This window comes from Haplochromis burtoni, unplaced genomic scaffold (genome assembly GCF_018398535.1).
Source record: "Haplochromis burtoni strain Fernald_Lab_line unplaced genomic scaffold, NCSU_Asbu1 Contig_89, whole genome shotgun sequence".
Taxonomy (NCBI): Eukaryota; Metazoa; Chordata; class Actinopteri; order Cichliformes; family Cichlidae; genus Haplochromis; species Haplochromis burtoni.
In genome coordinates this window covers 1,935,398-1,958,327 of record NW_024582450.1, presented here as the reverse complement: position 1 = coordinate 1,958,327, position 22,930 = coordinate 1,935,398, and the positions used below count along the sequence as shown (strand labels likewise).

The 22,930-nt window shown below is 42.5% G+C and overlaps 1 protein-coding gene across 8 annotated transcripts in view; it reads left to right on the top strand.

Moving 5' to 3' along the window:
• The first annotated feature begins 3,252 nt into the window (after positions 1 to 3,252).
• meis2a (Meis homeobox 2a) overlaps positions 3,253 to 22,930 on the top strand; it is a 77,434-nt gene continuing 57,756 nt past the window's right edge. For 5 of the 8 annotated variants that reach the window (XM_005942641.3, XM_005942642.3, XM_005942640.3 and 2 more), the window contains exons 1-7: positions 3,253 to 3,561; positions 4,061 to 4,287; positions 5,878 to 6,019; positions 6,317 to 6,367; positions 6,771 to 6,821; positions 7,336 to 7,485; positions 15,631 to 15,745. In XM_005942641.3, coding sequence (XP_005942703.1) covers positions 3,550 to 3,561; positions 4,061 to 4,287; positions 5,878 to 6,019; positions 6,317 to 6,367; positions 6,771 to 6,821; positions 7,336 to 7,485; positions 15,631 to 15,745 — 748 coding nt within the window. In that variant the 5' untranslated portion in view covers positions 3,253 to 3,549. Of the gene's footprint in view, positions 3,562 to 3,712; positions 3,850 to 4,060; positions 4,288 to 5,877; positions 6,020 to 6,316; positions 6,368 to 6,770; positions 6,822 to 7,335; positions 7,486 to 15,630; positions 15,746 to 22,930 lie in introns of those variants that run through there. The other 3 variants (XM_042222630.1, XM_042222632.1, XM_042222631.1) reach the window with 1 other exon arrangement.

Below are 22,930 nucleotides of genomic sequence, written 5' to 3'. Positions count from 1 at the left end.
TGCAAACAAACAAAAAGACACTGCAAGGTTTTTATTTTCCGCGCTCCTCCTGCAGTCAGTCCATGAGCCTGTCTTATCTCAACCTCTCTATACATTAGCTTTCCTAATTTGCATAATCTCAAATACTGAAGTGGGCCAAAGAAAGAACAAAGTTACAAACAAGATTAGGGCGATTTTATTTGTTCCTGCGGTTGAGGGCCAATTGTTTCTTCAGGAGTGTTTAAGGTCACTAAGAGGATTTGAAGCTCGTTTCATATCAGTGATCTTTTTGAGGGAATTAAATCAACAATGCATTTCTCTCCATATTTAGCAACAGGCTTGTGTGTGTGAACAACCGAGCCCTGCAGGGCAGGAGAGGGGGAGAGGGATTGTAAGTCCCGCAAAGAGTAAACAGAGGAGTGGGACTTGGAGTGCTGGTGCTCGGGTGGCGCGCAGGCGGTCCTGGTGCACCTTGGGATGTGACATGCAGTGGATCTTTAGCCTGGTGACTGTCCCAGTAGTGTTTTCCTTGAAATGGATCCTCTCCCCCCCTAATGAATCCAAACGCAGCTGGCCATGTCCCACACGGACACCGAGAGCTTTAACCCTAAACTGACCTCAATTTGACACCACCAGATGAAATTTTACCGCCTGTTAATGCCATCTACTGATTTTCTTTTCTCCCTCAAACGCGCGGGAGTTGTGCACCTGAAAAGAGCCTTAACGTGAAGAAACATAAAACTACTTTAAAAAGTCTAATTGTCTGTGTTAGGTGTCCTCCTGGAGGTATCTTCCTTGTAAACGCCGTCAGGTTATAAGCTGGGGAGTTTAGGTTGGCACATGTCTTGTTTATGAGGAAAATTAATTTTAATTAACCATTGAGTGAATGATGATTAAAATGAAATTGGAAAATTAAACACCGACTTGTGTAATGCCACATAAAAAAAGTTGTTATTAAGCAGATTTAATAACCTAAATATTGTCACTTATGAAGTCTCGTGTTTATAGCTTTCATTAATTACTCGAGTAAATTTATCACAGAAGAAAAGAGCTTAAAATTTCACGTCGTTGGGAGTCATTGCCGCAAGTTTTATAGGGAAGGATGTGTGTCTGTGGAGCCGTACATTGGACACGCATAATTAGCTTCTCCTATTTTCACACGCTCTTCGGGTGTTTACATCACTCTCCTCCGGGGCAAATCACATATTTTCCTGAATAAATGTGGGGGGAAAAACAACAAAAAACATGAAATTCGCAAAATCTAAAAGTATGCAAATAGGAAAAAAATAACGATAAGATTCGGATTTGCTAAGCTGTATAGTGCAAACGTCACCTAATCTTAAAAAGAAAGAATTTTGTCTGCATTTGTATAGTCCAGCCTCACAACTTTCCCCATGCTGCGCCCCGAAAGGACGCGCGCTCACAACAAAGCAGTAGATACAATAAGGTTTATGCTACTTACCATGGTTGTCCAAAGAAGGAGGATGAAAAAAAAAGTCAAGCGTTAGTGCACAAATCAATGTGAACGACAATATTTAGCTTATGAAAATATCAGTCTTCAATAGCAGAGTCTGCCGGGCTGGTTGTGTTTACAGAGTGTGAGAGAGACTTGGAGACGGTGAATGCCTTGGCTCTCTGCGCACTGCTCTGCTGCTCCTTCCCGGGGTATTGCACGTTGAAATGTCCACACAGCCGTTTGTCAAAGCCTGCAGTCCTACACTTCCCACCCCCCTTTATGCCAACAAACATAACTGTTGTCACGCTTTCATGTATTAAATCTTTTTCATTTTTTTAAAAAACCCTTCTATTTCTGTAATCGACCCTGAACAGCTCTGCTTTGTATTTTGTTTGTTGGGAGAGTTTATTGACCCTCCAGCAGTAGCCACAGCCTATCTCCCTGAGCGTGTGTCTACCTTAATCCTAACCTGTGAATAATTAATTCCCACCATCAAAAAATGTCACGGAGCAATAAATGGAGCCTTTATGTGAGAACCTATCAATACAGCCATGATGCCATATTAGCACTGATGGAGCTAAATATTAAAGGGGATAGATGGCCTGCTTCTGTTTTGAGCGTAAAAGTGCTCAGGCTCCAAAGAGGGCTTCACTGCAATCGATGGCCGGAGCGTTGCTCCTCCTCTAAACTTCAATCTCCTCACATGATTGATGATCTCGGGGAGCTTTGATAATTGACTACTCTGAGGTAAGGAACGAGGTTCTATCAAGAGACGGGATTGGACGAAAGAAACACACAAAATTACTTTCTCCACAAAAGCTTTTTTTCCGCTTGGAAAAGTTCATTCTGGGCTTAGAGGGGTGCTGCGCGCCGTTTAATTGCTAAAAAGACCAGAGCAATAATTAGCAGTGAGATTAGGAGGTATTACTGAGATACTGAGTATGCACACCGGCTTATAACCACAAAACAGAAAACAAGTAAGCGTCGTGCTCATATATTAAAGTCAGCATTCATAAGATCTCGTTGTAATAGCTTTCTATCAATGAAAATAAAGACGTAAAATATTTATTTTTCCGTGCGTAAAAGTTTGGACTCGTAGTGCGCAATTCTGCTCTAAATGTAGCATTTTATTGTTGTTATTATTATTTTCATAATTCATGCAGATACATTCAGTCGGTGTTATGTTTAGTTCAGCTCGGAGCATTTGTAGCCGAAGTGTTTACAAGTGCCCGCTCTGGTAAACCTCTCTCATTCAACCTTTTTCTGCTGTTTCTTTAGGACTTTTATCGGCGAAGAAGAATTGGGTGGGAGTTGGAGCTGTTCTGCGTTGGCTTTTTACCCCCAGTGTGGAGTTGAAGTCGTCCCTGTGCCTCGCATATACTCTGCATATCACAAGATTTGGTCTCTCCTCTCTCTTTTCTGGAGCTGCTGTAGGACTGGCTATGGCCACCACTACTTCCGGGATCCGTCATTTCATTCGCCCACCGCTCAGCGCTGCGAACTGACTCTGTTTCTATAAGCAAGCTAGCAGCCAACCTGCCAACACTCGCTGACACTCACTCATCTCAGTCTCGCCAGATAGACGAAATACCTACGGGGGAAAGAAAGGAGAGATCTGAATCGCAATCTCTTAATTTCGACTGCTTTTTTCTTCTTCTTTTTTTTTTTTTACAGTGATAATAAAACAAGATAGCGATCTGGAGGCATTAAAGGAGACGCGGACTTGCGGGATGAAAACGGACTAAAAAGATTCGTCCTTCTCTTGAACATCATCACCAACCGTCATTCATTCATTACCTTGACAACCTCTGGCTTTGATTGACAGCTGGAGTGGCAAAAAGCCATGAGACACGACAGTTTAGTTACATGCAGGTTGTTGATGGGCCGATTGTAACCTTCACTTTGGCGCATTTTTTATTTTTTTTTCCAGGAAAGAGGGTAAACAAGAAAAATTGCAAAACTCCCTGATGCTACGCTTTCAACTGAACCACACTGGCGAATAGGAGAGTTCGCAAAGTTGGTTGAAAAAGGAATCTTGCCACTAAATCACTTTCTAACCGGGACTGGGATATTAAATATACGACAGATTCAGGAGTTTATTGGAGCGCAGCCTGATGGCGCAAAGGGTAGGTTTTTTAAATCTGCTACACTTACCTGTTCAAATCCACTGTAGGGAGGCCCTCGTATCGCTAACCTCTTGTCGGGTGGTGGCAAATTTACAAAGTATTCCCATCAAAGCAGTTATATTTGACATTTTTGCAGCGCTCTCACTCTTCAAGCAAAGTGACAGCCTCTACTTTTACCGACAGCCTCCACGACAGCCGTGGAGCAGTTTCACAGAGGACTCCAAACTAATTCGATCTATTCGCCCACCAAACTCTGTTCCGCGGAGCTCCCAACTTATTATGTTTTTGGTAATGACACACCGAGTAGCAGATATAATATATCACACTTTTCTGCCCTGGCTGCAGCGTAATTTTCCACTGCGAACGCTTTTTTTTTTTACTTTCTTCTTTGAGTTTGTTCAGAATGACACGGCATGCTTTACTTTATACATTTGTTAAGAAAAGAAAAAGTAGCTTAACCGGAAAGTCGGCTGACTTTTGTTCTAATTTTAATTCCTAGTACGATGAGCTGGCCCATTATGGTGGGATGGACGGAGTCCCGGCGTCGATGTACGGGGACCCGCATGCTCCCCGGCCGCTTCCCCAGGTCCACCACCTGAACCACGGACCGCCGCTGCACGCCAGCCAGCACTACGGAGCCCACGCTCCTCATCCGAACGTTATGCCCACCAGCATGGGCTCCGCTGTCAACGACGCTTTAAAGAGGGATAAAGATCAAATTTATGGGTAAGGTTTACACACGGATCTAATACGCGCTCACGCACCTTTCCCCCCCTCAACTTTGCAGCTTTTCTTTAAGTTTGCTTTGTTGGAGTTTCTCTCCCACTACCAAATTTAAATAGTGTTTTGTGCAGGTTTGACCGCAATTTTGGACCTCTATTGTTGGTTAGGGGAGTTTTGTTGATGTGTAATTTTACACTCATTGTACAAGGCATCGAGCAGCCTGCAGTAAGTAAGAGTATGAGCCTTAAGCTTGAAATACAAGCTGTAGAATAACATGGAAGCTCGCTGTTCATAGTCCAACCTCCAAATACAGAGACTGCAAAGAATTATGATAAAAAAATTATTTTTTAACATCATTGCAATTGCTCCATATTGCAAAGTGTGCCTTGTAATATCGCTGCACACTAATATTCCTCCATCGTAAACACAGGCTATACTTATTAAAACGTTCTTGTTCCTGCATGCAAATATATTGTAAAGGGTTTCAAAAATAGTTTGCAGTGACACACACACATACACACACACACATACACAGCCAGCGCGTTACAACACATTAAATGTCTTTATAATTTTATCACATTAATCTACAATAATGTAAGAACTGGCAGGCTACTTACTACTGAGGGCAAAACTAAAAAAAAAATGATTACAGATAATGCTCACTAATACGTACACAGTAAGTGCTATAATCCCGGTATAATCTGGGATGTGGTGTAGAGTAAATCTAGCTCATCATTTCTATTTTTCTTGCGTTTTCATATGGGAAATTGACTCTATTCTCTTTAATACCTAAATATATACTTATCACAATTAATTAAAAAGCCATTGTCAGATTTATCCAGTTATCGCTGGAGATAGAAATAAGGAGTTTGCTGAAATTATAATCTGCATTTTAAAATGATTTTGGCGATTGCCTCAAGATGTTGGATGACTGTAACAACTGGAAGATAGAGTTTACACATTTCACCTCTGTGAAACGATGAAGATGTAGGCCTGGGTTAAAACAGCAGTGATAATTATATTAAAGTCTTCGGTGACGACGTCTTAAGTGTAACTCTGTGTTTTTGTTTTTATCCCTGGCGACCGTATAATTTCTTAAAATTCCACTGAAATCTGTCGACAGTCAGCTTTGTGTTTTGTTTGAAGTTTTGTTCACTTCTCAGTCTTTTGTCTTTCGCACTGCAAGAAATGTCTGTCTCCAGTCGATTAATAACATATGAGACCTCAATTGCTAAAAGAAAATGTACCAAACGGGGTTGTCCACATGCATGTGTTACTAGAAAACTACTAAGAAGACTTTTCTAAAATCAGACACACTGTTTTAATTGTCGCCGTCCATTTTTAACATATTTTAACACATGTTTTGATAGTAGAGTAATAAAAAACAAAGAAACAACTAGACAGCGGGATAAAAGTAAAAACAAAAATCGAGATAAAATATTTTTTTAATTATGATTATTGTTATTATTAGTTGCAGTAAGAATTTGAAGAGCAGGGAGCCGACTAATACGCAGGTAGACTGGACATTTTTTACAGTGGGTATTGTAGAGCCGGTGTGCTGTTTGTACTCAGGCCGTGTTTCCCCTCTTGCAGTCACCCTTTATTTCCACTCCTCGCACTGGTTTTTGAGAAGTGCGAGTTGGCGACGTGTACTCCGAGGGAGCCCGGCGTAGCAGGCGGCGATGTCTGCTCTTCAGACTCCTTCAATGAGGACATTGCAGTCTTTGCCAAACAGGTCAATTTTGCAGTTTAAAAAATATTTTTGGGTGGTGTGTCTGCGTCACGGCAAATAGTTTTCCGCTTGCTTTATTTTCTTTTTAAAATAAAAAGTTCCCTTTTTAATGATTTGTGACTGTTATTAATTATAGAATTTTCACTTAAAACACACAAGTTTTTGCTTCTTTTTTTTTTGGCTTTTTTTTTTGTTGTTGTTGTTTTTTTGTTTTTTTGTTTCAATTTAAAGTTGTAACTGTGGGCCACATTCCACACATTTCATGCTAAACTAACTTTGACATTTGGTGTATTGTTTTAGGTCCGAGCAGAAAAACCTTTATTTTCATCAAATCCAGAGTTGGACAATTTGGTAAGCGCACTTCTTTGTCTCCCACTTCCAGTTCCCTCCGTCGGTATACTGAAATGTCCACAGCATCTCGAAGTAAATATGTGAACATATGATTTAGACTTCCGCACTGATGTCAGATCAGTTTAGAATTGAGGCTGTGTGACCACATTTGCCGCTGTCATTGTTCAATCTTCCCATCTAACTTACCCAGCTGACCACTGTGTAATCACATATTAGAAGTGTAAGAAGTTAAAAAATATATAATATTTGCATGCTCTCGCTGACTGTCGTGCACTCATAACTGGAAGGTTTTATTTTATGACACAACAGCCCGTTCTCACTTCCGAGGCGAAAAAATGTACATATACATTAATCTTGTCAGTTTTGTAATTTTAATTGTTATTTTTGCTCTTTTCCCCCTCAGATGATACAAGCCATACAAGTATTACGGTTTCACCTCTTGGAATTAGAAAAGGTAATTTTTTATATATCTCTACGCTCTCTAAACTTCACCTGCCACACGCACAATATGACTGCAGTGTAAGCGATATCACTAAATGTGCTCTAGAGGTAATCACTGCTGTACATATATCACGGATATGAAAAAGAACAAGAAAATAAATGCACCGGGAGACGTTCTGATGATGCTCATTTTCATAAAATATGCTGCTTTATTTAGCCAACTATCGATGCAGATGAAGTGGATATTGATAAAATATGTTAGAACCTCTTTGCCCACGTTGCTCATTGTTATTGATCTGCAGATTTGGTTTCAGCTACTCATTATTTCGCCAGCTTACGGTGTGCTGTTTATTATTATTTCTTTTCGTCGTTCAACTTGTTGCTCCGGCCTCAGGAGAATAATAAGCTCTGCAACAATTTCACTATTGTTTCCTCGCCGCCGATAATGCCTCTTAATTGAAGTTATTCTTGGACCTGGCTGAAGCGTTTCCCCATCCTGAGAAAAGGTGTTTTGTTCCCCTTTCTAGGTGCACGAGCTCTGCGACAATTTTTGCCACCGGTACATCAGTTGTTTGAAAGGAAAAATGCCAATAGATCTAGTTATTGACGAACGGGATGGCAGCTCAAAATCAGATCACGAAGAACTTTCGGGATCATCGACCAATCTTGCAGATCACGTGAGTAACACGAGCTTTTTTGTATTCGTAATTTGTTATGTGCTGTTTTTGTTGTCTGTCTGCATGCGCATCTGCTGCTGATAAAGATCAGGGACACATGAGCCCTTAGTTTTCAGCAAACAATGCATTTGAGTAGCAATCGACCATATTCAAATATATATATATATTTAAAACAATAATTTTATAATAATCACATTGTTTGATTTATCTAATAGAGCCAACTTTGGGGGCTACTTAGCTTCTGCTCAGTGTGTGTGACCCTGCTGTGCCATCAGTAAATAGAGCATGCTCTGTTCTGCAAGGAAAATCTGCCGATCGATGTTCTAAGGTCAAAAGCTAGATGTGATACAATAGAGTGAGTTATTGTTTTAGTCTTTTGATTAGGGGCAGTCATGTGTGCATAACGCGTCCGTGCTTGCTTGCGTGCTGGAGGCTTGAGTGGGTGTGTACGTGCGCGTGATAAAGGGTGCGCGTGCGCGTGTGCAAATCGCTGCCCTGCGTTCGTGGAGAGTGGCACGCTGAAAAAAAGACGTAAAAAAAAACGCGAGGCAATTATCTGTTACGCAGGTTTAACGTTAAAGCAGGGTATCAACGGTAAGCTTTAGCTTTAGGCCAATATTTAAAAAGAAAAAGGCTTTATATTTGGGGGCTGTGGGAGCTGAATATGGCCTGCGCGTAAAGCTGTGGATTTTGCTGCAGAGGTGGAGAAAGTGGTAGCCTATTGAAAGAGATCTCAGAGCTAAAGGCTTACCATCAATGTCAAGTTCACAAGGCATATGATGGTTCGTCTGGAGGCCTTCCATTGCTGTTGATGTTAATGTGTTTAATTGTTTCGTATTGATTGCCGTGTGGTTTGCTCTGCAGTTGCTTTCTCCTCTGCGACCCCCCCCCCCCTCCTTTATGGCTGGAGGCTCCATAATGCTAAATTCAATTATATGCACCTGAAGTACAGTAGCTTTAAATTTGAAGATCGATTGTCTGCTTTAAATTGTACATTTTCGGCGTAATAAACACAGATTCTAACTCCCCCCATCCGCAGTATGGATAGAGCTGACAGTGTAGTACTAAGTTCATATTTGTGAATTACTGCGTCTTCTATGTCTGCGATAAAGCTAATGTTTTAGTGGGGGTGGCGGGCTGGGAGGGAAATCGGCTAGTGTAACAAAGTGACTAGTTAATATCTGCGCAGCACAAGGCCAAGCCTATTAGGAATTAAAGCAGATTTAAGTGTTATGCAAAGTCTCTGCGCTGCATCTGTTGGGTCTGGCTATAGGCCTAGTGGATTCCCTTTGAAAGCCCGTCGCCTGTGCAGGGCCACGCAGCGCGTCACACAAGGTGAAGCGAAGCGTGTTTAGCCCGAAGATGCCGATGCTGGTTTGAGAAACGGTCAAAACGGCAACATTGTGGCCCTCCAACACAAGTGTAGAAATGAGGCATGCTGTTGTTTATAGTGCAGAGATTAGATAAACTAGCCTGTTTAGTTTCATGGCAGATGGTTGGCACTCAAGCCAATTTCCAATGGTGCCTCCAGTGCTCAGACACCAGCTTTGTCATCAGTCCACTTGTAAGAAATATTTTGATAATTAGAAAATTAAATATGCCAATAAAGCAAATCAGGAGCAGCAATAAACAAAGAAGGTTGCATGACAAGCCATTTATCTCGGGGTTGTTTGAAATGACCACCTCATTAGCTATTTAAGTTTGAGGGATTTATTTCACTTTTGTGGCACCAATGAACTTTTTATTATACCTAACTGCTGGGCTGGATTTTACTAAAGCAGGAGAAAGTCTTTTTTTCTTTTCCTCTCTCTCCTTATTTGCTTTCAGAGCTGTGTCTGGGCAGAGTAGGGATTTTTTTTAAAATAATGGCTACAATTTATGGAAGCATACATACTCCAGCTTATTGTTTTTAATAAATAGAGGTGCAGGGCAGTGTGTGAGAACATGTGTGCACCTCATGATGCTTAAGTGGGAATAATATTTGCAGAAAGGGGAAGAAAGCGAAACTACAGTATAGTGCAGCCATGATCTAAAAACCTTGTAATAAATAGTTAACTGCTCTAGCAGTCATTGCCACATCTATTTGAAAAGCGTCCAGCTTTGCATGCCGAAAATGTGTTTTCAGTATTTGGACACAATACACCCCCCCCATCCTCCCCCAAAAAAGGCATTTGGCTGCCAAACTGTGCCGATGGATGGGAAACAATTTCTGTCACTCTTGTCCTGATTTATTTATTCTATCTATTCACTTCTATTATTTGGCTCTATTTTATTATTCATTTTTGTCCTCGCATCTCATTGAGGAGAGGAAGGCGGCTTGATAGTTAGATATGCTAATTTATTTAGTTAGAATCTCACACGTCCATTTTTCTTTGCTTTGATATGCATTTTTAATATATAGCCTTGGGCTACATCTCATTTGGTGAAAGTCGGTTTTTCTGGAGAAGATCAGGCTCTTCAGTGAGGAGGCAGCCTGTTGAGCTTGTTTTTTATGTGTGCATGTTTGTGTTACCCCTTCCTTTCTATCGCTTTCTTTTTCGTTCCCGTCCCTTCCTCATACCTTACTGCGGAGCTTTAAAGTGTAGTTGTATTTACATTTGAATGCAGCGTGGTCTTAGAGATGATTGGCTTACAGCATATATCAGGATAAGGCCTCACTGACACTGTTGATTTCCCTCATTCGCTTGCGGTGACTATCTCAAGCATGTAGCCCACCCAGTGTTTCCTAACTCATTGCCCCTCCTCAGATTGACTCAATCATATTTAAAGGAAAAATAGAATTTGTATTACACATGAAGGGTGATAGGAAAAAAAACACACACAGTGGTGTAGTTTTGCAAAAGGTTGGTGTGTATATGTGTGTGCACTTGTCACTGGTTTGCTCTCGTCTTTTAATTAATGAATAAAATTTCTGTCTCTTCTATGCTACATCCAATTAGGGAGACAAATAGAATTAACAGTGTCTGAGTATTATCTGTTCTAATGAATTAGCCTTTGTGTCTTCTTGTGCTATTGTGCCGCTTCTTTAGTCAAGCTATTAGCAGAAGGGTTCTCATTTCTTTTATGCATATGCATTATAATGCTGCGACTGCAGTAGAATTTCTGCATAGTTTAAGATTTGCCAGACAGAAACTCTGTTGCATTCAAAGATCCCACTGCTTTGTTTTGGAGATCTTTCCTCAAGGAGTGAAAGTGCTCATAGTTATGGTATAGCTTATTTTGCAATTTGCTTGGCTGTAGAAAACAGGAGGAAAAGCCTTTTCTGCTTAGGTCTCTAGCTCTGATAAAGGCTCTGGGCACTGTAGACCAATGGTCAAATGCACTGATGTCACAGGTTTAATCAAGTAATGCAATAGCTCATCTTGAGCCTGTGCATAAGTGTGTGTGTGTGTGTGTATTTGTGGAGGTGCGTGCCCAGGAAGATCCTGTCCTATTTCTGTACGTCACTATGCATAGTGCAGCGCATACGCAGCCCTCTGCCTGTGGACAGCGAGCCCTCAGGCCAAGCTTGCCTGCTGAACCATGCAATTTCTCAGTTTTGGAGGCGTTCTAATTCTACTAGCTTTGTCCTCCTCGAGGGCCGACTACGTTTGGATATCATGAAAACAGTGCATTGTTGACTTGGGACGCTCTGTCTGTTCTACGCAATTGTTTTGTGATGGTGGGATGTCTGGCCTTACATTTCCTATTTGAATTGTGTTCAGTGGCAGGGCCTTGTTGGCAGGCATATCTAATCATCGGTATGGTGGCTGAAGAGAGGCTATGCTAACTTGTTGCATCTTCCGCACTCCCCTATATTTGGCTGAAAGCATGGTGTAAATGACTGCAGTGATCAGGAGATTTATATTAACTTGTACATTGTTATTTTAAAGGAATGAATGAAAGCACAAGTGTTTATAACATTTTTTTTTGCCATTTGATTTTTTTGGGATATATCATATTAAGCTGTGCCAAACCCATGAATCACTTTTTAAAAAAAAACTTAATCTCTTCTTTCTTTGCACACATAATGTACTACAGCGAGTAAAACAGCTTTTGCCTCAGAGAAAGTTTTCAGGCATAAATACAATCAGACAATCCTCCTTGTCTGTTAAAACATGCTGTGGTGAATTATTAGCTGCTAAATTAAGGACTTTTTATATTGTGGGTAATTGAGGGGGTTGTAAATGCTTAGCCGTTCAATGGAAGTGCACCTACACTTTTCTGAAGTGGCTGTATATAATTACGAGCTCAACGCAACAGAAATGTGTGAGAAGTTTTTCTCTTTCTTTGTTTATGCCATGTGGCAAGATGTGTCTTGAAATGTCACATCGCCTCATGATTTACGGCGCCGTGTGTTTCTGGTGCGTCAGCGATTCCTTACATGTTCAGCACAGGATCTCTGTAGCTGCTCCGCGCACTGATAGCTCAACATACGCGCACACGCACGCACACACACGCACACACACGCACACACACGCACAGACTCACAAGGTTAGTCGTTCTCAGCCTGTGTTACACTGCTGCTACTGCACCAGATTTCCCCCTTTCCCTCCAGGTTTCTGGGGAATTTTTGAGGGAAATTCAATGATGCTGCTAAATCAATTTTATTTGAAATTCCTAGGGATGTAGGCAGAGTGCAGTGAGGGAAGTGAAATTGTGCCAGGCAGGTGTTTGTAAATGAGAAACAGGGGACAGTGGCAGAGGAGACGGCAGCATTCTCCCACTCTCCTGCGGCCTGGCTGCACTACGAGCCTTCCTTCCCATATTGTCTCCTGCTTTTATATTAATTACAACTTGTATTAGCAGCCGCCAGTTGCTAACCCCAGCAAATAGAAAAGGCTGCCTCTAGAGACCCCTCTTCTTTTGTATCTTATTCTCTATCTAGTCCTGCTGTGTACATTTGTGTGCGCGTTTCCTCCTGCACATGTATGTGTGTTTGCTTGCTGGCATTCTCCTCCTCCTCCTGGTAACACTGCTCTTTAACACAATTAGCGAGGAGCATGGAGTGAACCATGTTTGACTCCTAATTATGCCCAGCTTTAGGGAATAGTCACATGGGCTGGAGGCCCTTTTTGTCTCTTTTGCATCTTCCCCTGTTTTATTCGAGCACTTTTTGTGTAGGTTGAAGACTGTTTGTGTGACATGATTTTTTTTCCTGCAACTTGTTTGAACTTTATCAGACCCACAGGGGTTGTGGCAAAATGGTTGTGTGTGTTTGTGTTGCACGGCGCAGTGTCTGATGATGCACCCGCCATAGCTTAGAGAGACCCACTAAATTATTCATAGGGAGGAAAGGCTGTTGCTTTTGTCGCCTTGTTGAGTGTGGAAAGTTAACACTGTTGTTTTGATATTCGTTGTCTTGTTTTGCACACACGCTTATGAATGAGCGGTGACTTACAGGTACTAAAAGAGAAGTGTGCGCTCCACTGCATATGCATTGGTCTTGTGTGCACTCTATTATTATTATTAGGTCATATAAAGTGCTGCAGTCTTCTTTTTCCACTGTAAGAGCCAAACTAACAAAGCTTTATCTACATCCCCACATAAAGGCCCATTAAATCCACAGGGTAGCAAATCACAGCAAAATATCATTCCCTTTTACACCATTAGATGAGGTGTCTTTGAATTTAATTTAGTGCCAGCGCCATTAAAAATGACACATTACTCTGCAATGATAGCTAAATTAAGTCCTATCGATTCCACTGTTGCATTAAAACCATAGCTGGCTGTGGCCGTAGCTGGCAAGTGTTAAAGGGAGAGATAGAATGAGAGAGCAGGCATGTGTGAGAGCAGTGAGCACAGTTTTTCAGGTCTGTCTTGTGTCTCGCCGGCAGTGGGTGTCTCATTGTGAGGAAGTAGAACCCAGTCATTTTCTTCTCTTGGAACAACAACAGCCCGTTCTGAGAGCCCAGAGCCCAGCTCTGCTTAAACACACTATTCACTCTGGGAGTCTGGGATTTTTACCTCTTCTTTCTTCCTTCCCTCTGTGTTGAACACGACAAAGACAAAATTCGACTGCTTTCAGGGGGTTGATGGGCTTTTCCCACATTAGGGATTTTACTTAGCCTGCGCTGTGTTGAGAATAACAGAGAATTACTATAACAACAGACCTTGTTCCCATGAAGTGTTCCATGTGTTGATCAGTGGCCCAGAGAGTGAACACATCGTAATCATCCATCGCTCTCAGTACGAGGACACTTTCCCCTTCACTCACTCTGGAGGGCTAAAACCCATGCACGGGCTATTGTTCACGTTGTCTTCTTACCCCTCTTCTGAGTAATTCTCTGAGCTCTTTATCTGATTGCCATCCGGTGAACAGCTGACGCTGAGAGGGCCTTGAGTGGAGCGCGGGGTCTGAAGGGTCTTGTGTGTTTCTGTCTGCTGTTTTCAGCTCCAAGCTGTTTGAGAAAACAGCCCGCCTTCCCCAAAAAACTTAGCAGATAAAAGGGCCTCGCTTACAGGCATAGCAGCAGCCTCGCCTCCGCAGCAGAACAAGCACCAGCACATCAGGACTGTGTGCCCAGGGGACCTCGGCAGCGGCGTGTCTTTAGTCTCTGTTTCCCTGCGAACCTCGATTAGTCTCCAGGCTCTATCCTGTCTGTCCTCTTCGAGTACAGCTTACTCTGACTGGGGCACAAAGGCAAGCAGGCAGGCTCCTCTCTGGTGGGGACTGAGGGAAAAGTTCATCAGAAACTCTACTCAAGTTGGACAAAATGGTAAAAACGGTCTGTTTCTAGGAATATACTGTGGCATGTACATTTTCCCTCTACTTTCATATGTATGTATATGTGTTTATGTGTGTTTGAGGGAGAAAAAAACACGTAGCGGGAACTGAGAAGTGGGTTGAGGTTTGTGGGAAGCCTTGGTGCAGGCCTGTGTTTGTTTGGCTTGGGCTCTGCTCAAGGGGCTGCTTCTCTCGGGCCCCAGACAACGTTAGGCTCAAGTTTGCCAACATTTTGTCATCATACTCAGGTGACATGTTAAACTGGGAAAGACTAGCGAGGGCTGCGTGAGCTAGGATGTCGTATCAACTCTGTGCGAGAGGCTGTTTGGAGTGCGTAGCCGATTGAGTCTGTGTTTGTGGGCACAGATGTAGTATATGACGTGATCAGTCTGTCCCTCTATTGCCTGAATGGCAGAGGAAATTCCAGCTCTAGTCTGCCTTCATGTGGCTCTGATAAAGCCTTTCCTGTACAGTAGAAAATCCTGTTTCCCTGTGTGTACTGACAGGGGAGTGGGAATGACCAGGAAAGAGAAGAGGAGCCGAGAAATTGAGCTGGACGTAGGGCAGGAGAGAATAAAGTCAACTTAAAAGCTATGAATTTGTTTATGGTTATTTCTTTGAAGTTAGCCAGCAGGGATTTTAACACTTCTTTTCACGATGCCTTTGTATATATGAAAGTGAGTGTGCATGCATCTGTGTTTATACTTCTTGCTCTATTATGTCATTAGCATGTGTGCATAAGTGTATTTCAGCAAGCCTCTGTGGGCGTGTGTGTATGTCAGTGTGGGCGTGTACACATTTTTGGCAGATTAGCAGGAGAATCACTGTCATATCTTATTTTCATTTCTGACAGTGGTAATGATTAATGGCGGCTGTGGTGTGTTTGGACTTTTTACCTCTATATTTCTCACTTGACACGGAAGTCTCAATTGGTTATGGTACAAATGAACTGCACTGGGCTCCGCCATATGTGTTTAGACTATTACTCACAAGCGCTCTACTTGCAATGTTCAAAATCAAATGCCACATTAACGGTGCTTTGTTTTGCCCTCATACATTAATGAAACACTTTGATTACAGCGTTTTGACTTATAGCCAGTTGCGTTGGTGTATTCGTTTGTTTCTATTCAATCACTGTAGCTACTTTGATTATCTGCTAGCTGGGAAATAAAGGAGAAAAAAAGCTGGCCAAACAAACAGGCCAAGGACCTTCACGATGCATTTAGACTCTTACAGATGTCACTTTCACATTTCCAGCATACTCATATGAAATCTCTCTCTCTCTCTCTGTTCCTTTCCTCTCTATCTTCTTCTCCTCCAACTTCTCCCCCTCCCTGCTCTCTCTCTGCTCCTGGTTTGTGGTTTGGATGGGGAATGTGGTTGGATGCACGGATGGATGGATGGATCCCACGCTCGCTTTCTCCTTTTTCAAACCTCAGAACCCAGCTTCCTGGAGAGACCACGATGACGCCACCTCCACACACTCAGCCGGCACACCGGGGCCCTCCAGCGGGGGACATGCTTCACAAAGCGGTGACAACAGCAGTGAGCAAGGTGAGTCAGTACAGAAATGGGCATGCACATGCATGCACATTCGTAACACATGCGCACACATTGGTCTAGTTTTGCGCTCAAGCCCTAGCACATAAACATATATAGATTTATGCAGGACATATTAATCATCACGCATGGATTTGCCAACTCTTCACTTTAACCCTGTCTAATGTGAGCTCTATAGTGAATAGGTGGCACATCTCTCTTTACACATGTCCCAGTCCTTTTCCTTTTGCACTTTGGATTATCCAATTTTTTGACTGGCATCCATGTAAACACAGTCACACCTAAAAATGAACATGCTTATCCACTGTTGTACTCGCACTGAAATACCAGCAACAGCCACAGGAATACCATACCAACCTAGTAAAAGGCTTTCCAAAGTGTTGCTATTTAGAGAGCTGAACAAAAGCTGGTGATTAATAGTATATTTCTGCCAGTTCTTTCTTGAATTTAAACCATATTAACTTTGCCTGCACAACAGCCCCTAATTATGTCTCACTGAGCCTTGTGTTATCTACTACACGACCTGCCAAACACTTATAATGCATTTCAAAACAAATGCATTTGAATTTAATACAGATAGTGTGTTTGAGTCACAGCGACCTGCCTCGTATTTTTGTCACGGTCGGTATCAGTTTTGACATGAAAATTGTCAAATGTACGTGCTGTTAGGTAAGTTTCTATATGAAAGCGAGCGTTAAATTCGTGTAAAATTAAAGTCGATTAAAAGTGAAATCTGCTGCCTGAACCGAGAGAGCAGATGAAGAGTTCCTGACCCCACTTCTCTTGTCTTCATCTTGTTTTGAATGCACCAGAGATGTGTGCTTTTGTGGGTCTCTTCTGTATCCATGGGTGCCCTCTGGCAGTGTCCAGAGTTTTTCATGAAATTTCATCACGCTGTCTAAACACAGAAGCAGACTCAGATACACACCGATACCAGCTCGCTCACAGAGCAAAGCTGCTCGCTCTGCCTGTTCTGTGCTATCATTTTGCCAATAAGCAGTCAAATGTATTGATGATGTGTACTTTGTGGTGGGGCTATTTAAATCATCTCCTGCTCCTTAGACGGAAGCCCCTGAAACATTACTGACCACAGCAGACATCTGTGGTCAGTTGTGTCAGAACTAGTTGAATCACAGCCTGGTTGGAAAAATAACTAAGACTGGTAAAGTAATAGGATATGTCTCAGTAACATTGTTCAAGGAAAGAATTCTTGATCATAATGCGACCCTTAATAAATCTACTTAGGCATTGTTTTTCCTCTTCCTGTGACAGATGCAGAACTATCTGTTGGTTAAAGAAACTACAGAGTGCCCTGCATGCTCACAGACCGCATAAACAGGACATTTTGTTATGCAACAAATGTCTTAAATGTCTCAAATGTCTTAAAACTAGGACCTGATTGATACTGGATCATGCAAATACAGTATCTGTCTGAAAATGACATACTTCATTTTCATACACGTAGGTATACGTACAGTATGCTAGGGTTATATTGAAAATGATGACATTGTTGTTTATTTATTTAACCGCAAACTAGGTGGAAACTTACTCTGCAAAACCGTCTGCTCAGCTCTAATGCTAATCTGCTACATGTGCTCCGCAGACAGTGCTGAGAGCATTAGCAATGCAGACAGAGCTGCTCTGTCAACAAACTATGTGATGACATTTTCTGCATTATGTTATGCAAAAAAATATACGTATATATCAGACAGTACTAATATATTCGGCATCGACCAATATAGGCCGATTTTACTGGCCAAGTGATGTATGAGTTGAACTATACTTAAAACTTTAGAAAAGAAAAATCCAAGAAATTGCTGTGATTTAAATGGATTTTCTGCTTTGAAGTCATAGTATTAGTTAAAAACGTAGCATGACAGATCAGAGGACAGAGCACACGTAGAGTTTTTGCACTCCTCTTTGTAATTGCAAAAGAAGCACGGGAGATGAAGAGCAACCGAAAGAGGAAGGGGATGAGAGAAAGAAATGCACTGCCTATTGATTATCTTACACACATAAGTACAAGTGACCTGTAATCCACAGAGCACTTATCGACTCCTTTCCCCACCGTATCCAGTAACAGCCAATCAATACGGGCCAAAGACAGTTACGGTATAGCACCGCGTTCTGGGCCAAGATAGACCTAGACTAGATCAGGTCCACAGCCTGACCTGCACGCAGTGTTAAATGCAAAATCCACCAGCTCAAAAATATTTAGCCGCTAGAAAAAACACAAACTAAGCAGCTTAGAAGAGAAGTGGAGATTTGAACAAAGCTGAAGAACCACAGAAGTACAAAGGTTAAAGAGCAGAGAAGGTGAAAAAGTAGGATCAGGGAGGAAAAATGACTAAGAGAGTAAAAGGGAAAAAGACCAAGGGTAGCTGATTTAATGGTCTAATGAGGCCGTCCTCTAGCCAGTTGTTTTGTGTGAGGCATGCTCTGACCTTTCGCTTCGCTCGGGAGCCCCGCCGCCTCATTTTTCACATTCTTGCAATTACGTTAACGCTTGAAGCGCTCGCTGACTCCCGACTCTGGCCCTTCCATTCTGACAGAGCCTTCCCTCTCCAACCTCTCCACCTTTCCCGCCTCGACTCTCTTCTCCTTCACTCCGCTCCATGCATGATCTCGCCTCCTATCTCGATACATTTCAACATAAAATTTGTAGTCCGCACTCTCAAGTCCACAGAGAAAATGTGAAATGTGGGCTTCACTTCAGTAATGGGGTCTTTAACAGCTTGGCCCCTGTTAAAAGGGGTGACAATGTGGATCGGTTGAGGAAGACAGAATAGATGGGAGAAAGTGAGAGAGGAGCACAGTAAAAGAGCGCGTGAGATCCACGCCGCTTTTAGGTTTCGGCTGCCAAGAAAAACATCAACTTTTTTTTTTTCTGCCGTCTTTCCTCTTAAAAGGTGTGTTCTATCCGTGCTTGAGAAACACTGAAATCAAATTTTAATCTAGAAACATCCTTGCATGAAATATGACACCAGTCCATTTGTCCCAGAAATATCAAAGGATCTCTGACAGTGACCAAGTCCACTTTTACTTTAAAGACTAGCTTTTTTTTGCCTTTCCCTGTTAGGGGATGTACACGAGAATAAACGTCTGTATCACTTGCTTACCGTTTCTTTTTCTTTCTTTTTTTAAAGTGCTGTAAGCACCGTCATACAGGACTCAAGAGGGTCGCTTTGAACACAGTCCTCTTCTAAAGTCTTTGGCTTGTATCTCAGTGCTGAGCGTTGTTCTGAACCTGCGCCAAAAAGCAATTTAACAAGTGCGCAAATATGTATTATCCCTCGTGTGGAATAATTTATTGTCAAGCAGAAAACCAAGGTGAAGCATGTTCGTAGCTGTCAGTAAAGATTGCCAGCTAAGGTTCTGACACATATTTTAAAAAAAAAGTTTTCTGTACAATTCTCAGATCTGCATCCTTACCCTAATCCCTCCGCTTAACAGACTTTAAAAAAAAATACTTTTCTCAGAATTTCCCTCCAAAAAAGGAAATATGAGTTATCGCCCTCGGGGCAAAATCAACGCTCTGACTCTCAGAGAGTGACTCCCTATGTTCTAGCTAGATAAATAAATACAAGGGGAGCCAGTTCAGAAGGTAACACACAATAACTACACTGGCTCTGCATTCACATCATTTTGATTAACAGTCCTTTGGAGCTTTTCCAAGCTTATCTTGAAACATCATAGACATCAGTTGCAGGGAGGTAAACTTGATGAATGTGCGTGCCTTAAGATAGCACTCGTTTCCAAGCAGGTGTCTGTTATATGGTAAGCATCCAAAGTGTGATGGAGCAGTGTGATGAAATACTCTACACGTTTGCCCACACCAAACACAGTAAAGTCAAATGCACTCAGTCATGAACAGTAAATCCCCAACACTGATTCAGCATGGTAGGTAATGCGTTTGTCCTCCTTCTGTATGTGCATATGTGTGTGTGTGATTGTGCGTTTGAGCATGCCGCAGCTCCAGTCCACACTTGTAATTATTAGCTATGCATGAAGACCAAATCCACGTTGACATCTTGAGTGCCGAGCAAAGGGGCTTTCTGTACTGTTCCAAGCTTCTACTGTAGATGGACAAGGCTCAACAGAAGAGAGGAGAAAGCATTTTGTACATTTTCTCAGCAATTGAACAATCCCCACGCTCTGCGGATAGACCGACTCCCCAGAGAGACTGAGAGAGGCAGAGATGGAGAGAAAGGGAGGAAAGAGAGGGAGAGCTTGAGTGTTCAGCTCCAAGGGAGCACGTTGCGCTTGATGGTGTTGTGGTATGATTGTGTTTGTGTGTGTATATGTGTATGTGTAGGGAGTGTGGTGAGTTCCTTTGGCCCTGGCTAGGGGCCCCAATCAACAAGGTCTTTGTGGTTGAGCTCACTAGAAAGAGGTCATTTCTGTTGGGGACTCAGCTCCTTGTGTCCCAGCATGAACAAGCCCTGTTGGATCTTATAGTTTCCAGACCTTTGGCTTTGCTTTTTTTAAATACAGTATTTCTCAGGGCTCAAGAAGATGCAAATGTGCAGGTAGAAAAAGAAAGAACATGTAATCACATTAGAAAAAAACACAGCAATCTTTGGTAAACACAAGATGGAAACCTTGTTGCATTTTAGTAGCGTATACTCCAGCTCTGGAGTGATCGTTGAGGTGTGTCTGTGTATTTACAATGCATAATTTGCGTGTGTGTGTATTTGGTTGGGGGGTGGAGGTTGTATGCATGTGCATGTGTTAGCTGGTTTCTTCTAAGTGCCTGTTAGAGTTTAATTTAGTGTAGTAATTAAAGCTGAACACTGGCCCATAAACAACAGATAAACAATAAAGCAGGCCCAAGCCCTGCTGTTTCATGGCTCTCACTCCCAGCTGTTGGAGCACTGATAATCTTTTACACAGTTGCCCCCACCTCACCACAACACAATACTGAAGCAACAAGGTTTTCGCATGTGCGCATGGGTGTTTTTTAGTGTGCGATGGCAGAGGCTGAACAAAAAGGGCTGAAAAGGCACATAAACACACAGGATATGTCCACTTCCTCTCTCAAAAGAAAACAGAGAACCACAGAAAAAGCAAAGAAAGTTTAAGAGTAATATGGCTCTGTGGCCAAAACCAGATCAGCAGGGAGATAACTTAAACATGAGTATGTGCAGCCATGACGCGCATACAGCTTGCTATATCTCAGTCAGTAGCCCGCACTTAACATAAACCAATGGTATACTTGCTTAATGACAAAACAAACAATGCTACAATGTTTCTCAATGAGCTATGGTGCTCAGCTTTAGCCATGCCACTGCATGTCAGTCACATGTTAGTCAGGTGTCTGTTATGGAAAGAGTGCAACATGTCTGTCTGATGGTTTGTTGGGAAGGGGCAGGGCCATTGTTGAAAGCTGAGAAGTGTTGCTGTGCGGGGGGAGAAAACATGGTACAGAGGGGATACTTTCATGATCCCATTAGCATAAAAGAGACTAAATTATTCATGTGGAGTGCTTAATCTATGGGGAAAAGTATAGTTAATGCACATAGTTTTAAAATGGATCTCTCCTAGCCTCGGCTCTAACACCAGATTCTTGCTGGATTCAGCATTCGCGGGCATTTACGGGAATGGCTGTCACTCTCTCTTGCACACAAACACACACATAGACATAGAATGTGCGGGCATATGTGCACACTTGCCTAAGCACTGCTGCACTTCAAGCTGTTTCAAGGGTCTCTGCTCTCAGGCTCATCCCCTCTCTCCATAAGTCCCTTTCCCATCCTCTCTCTCCCCCTTTCTTTCCATTTGTTCCTCCATTTCTCTCCTCTTCTCTTTCTCCCACCCCCTCCCTCACTTACTGACTCCCTCGTACTCCTCTCCTCACTCACCCTTCTCTGTCTCGCTCTCAGTTCCGCAGACTACCTGGCTCTCATCCAAAATGTGATTAAAGAGAATGATCAGCTCCCTCAGCTCCCACTTTCCTTCCTCCCTTCCGCTCTCTCTTCGTTCTTTTTTTTTGGGTTTCTCTGTCTTTCTTCTGACCCTGTGCTATAGCTTAAAAGACTGGAAAAAAAGGTAATGTAAAAGAATAAAAACTGTCAATACAGCCAGTTTCCAGTAACATAGGCTTCCCACAGTATTACCACCTTCACCACCTCTTGGTCTTCCATCCACGCTCCCTTTTTCTCTTAGCATCTCTTTTCTCCTTCTGGTTTTTCCCCTCTATCCACTGACCTCTGCCTCAGTACTGTGCTGGCTCCTTTCACTCTGATCCATAATCACAAACAGGCCTCTGGTGTGACTTGGCCCAGCCCAACCTGGCCAGGTACTGAGCCTACGCCACAGGAAAAACGTCTTTACTGTGTCAGCCTAATGTGCAAACTAATGTTTGGAGAACATAGGGAAAAAATTATCCAGATTATTCTGACAGCAGCTGAGGAGAATTTCTGTTTCACGCCATTAAGGGGAAACTTGGGGGAGATTTTTCTTTCTCTCTTTCTTTTCCTCTGTTTCTCTGAGAAGTAGATGAAGACCAGCTTAACTGGGAGTGAGCTGAGCATAGCTAAAAAGCACAGAGGAAACGGTGTTGCAGGGAAGTAATCAGGATTGAACTCCAGTAAAAGGAGGGGAGTGGCTTTTAAATTATTTTACCCAAAGGCTTTAGGCAAAAACAAAGACAGTGCAATGCTGTTGTATCAGTTCATTATACAGTGGGTTTACACACCCTTGTTCCATTGCTGATTACACCAGCGCATGTGGTGATGATGAGAAGTGCACAGGGGTCTGATGTAATATGGCTAAAAGGGATTTGAGCGCATGCCCCAAAGGGCATTTCCATGTCCATTAATGCTGCCACTGCTGCATTTTCACGAGGACGACAGTGCTTCGTTTCTTTAAAGGGAGAGAGTGTTTTCCCAGGAAATTTTCAGTCTTGTTTCAGCAGGCTAGCCTGAAGGGGGTCAGCCAAGAAGTCACCCTTAAGAGGTGATAATCCAATTGCTTTAGTCCTCACCAGATTTGTTTTCCCCTTGTCTGGCGGTGTGTTGGTGTGTGCGTGTGTGTTTATAGAGAATGTAAGCATGTGTGTGTGTGTGTGTGTGTGTGTGAGTGTGAGAGAGAGAGAGAGAGAGAGAGAGAGAGAGAGAGAGAGACAGCAAGATGCCACTAGTTTCTGTGTCCAACCCCAGGCCCCGTTCTAGATCAGAG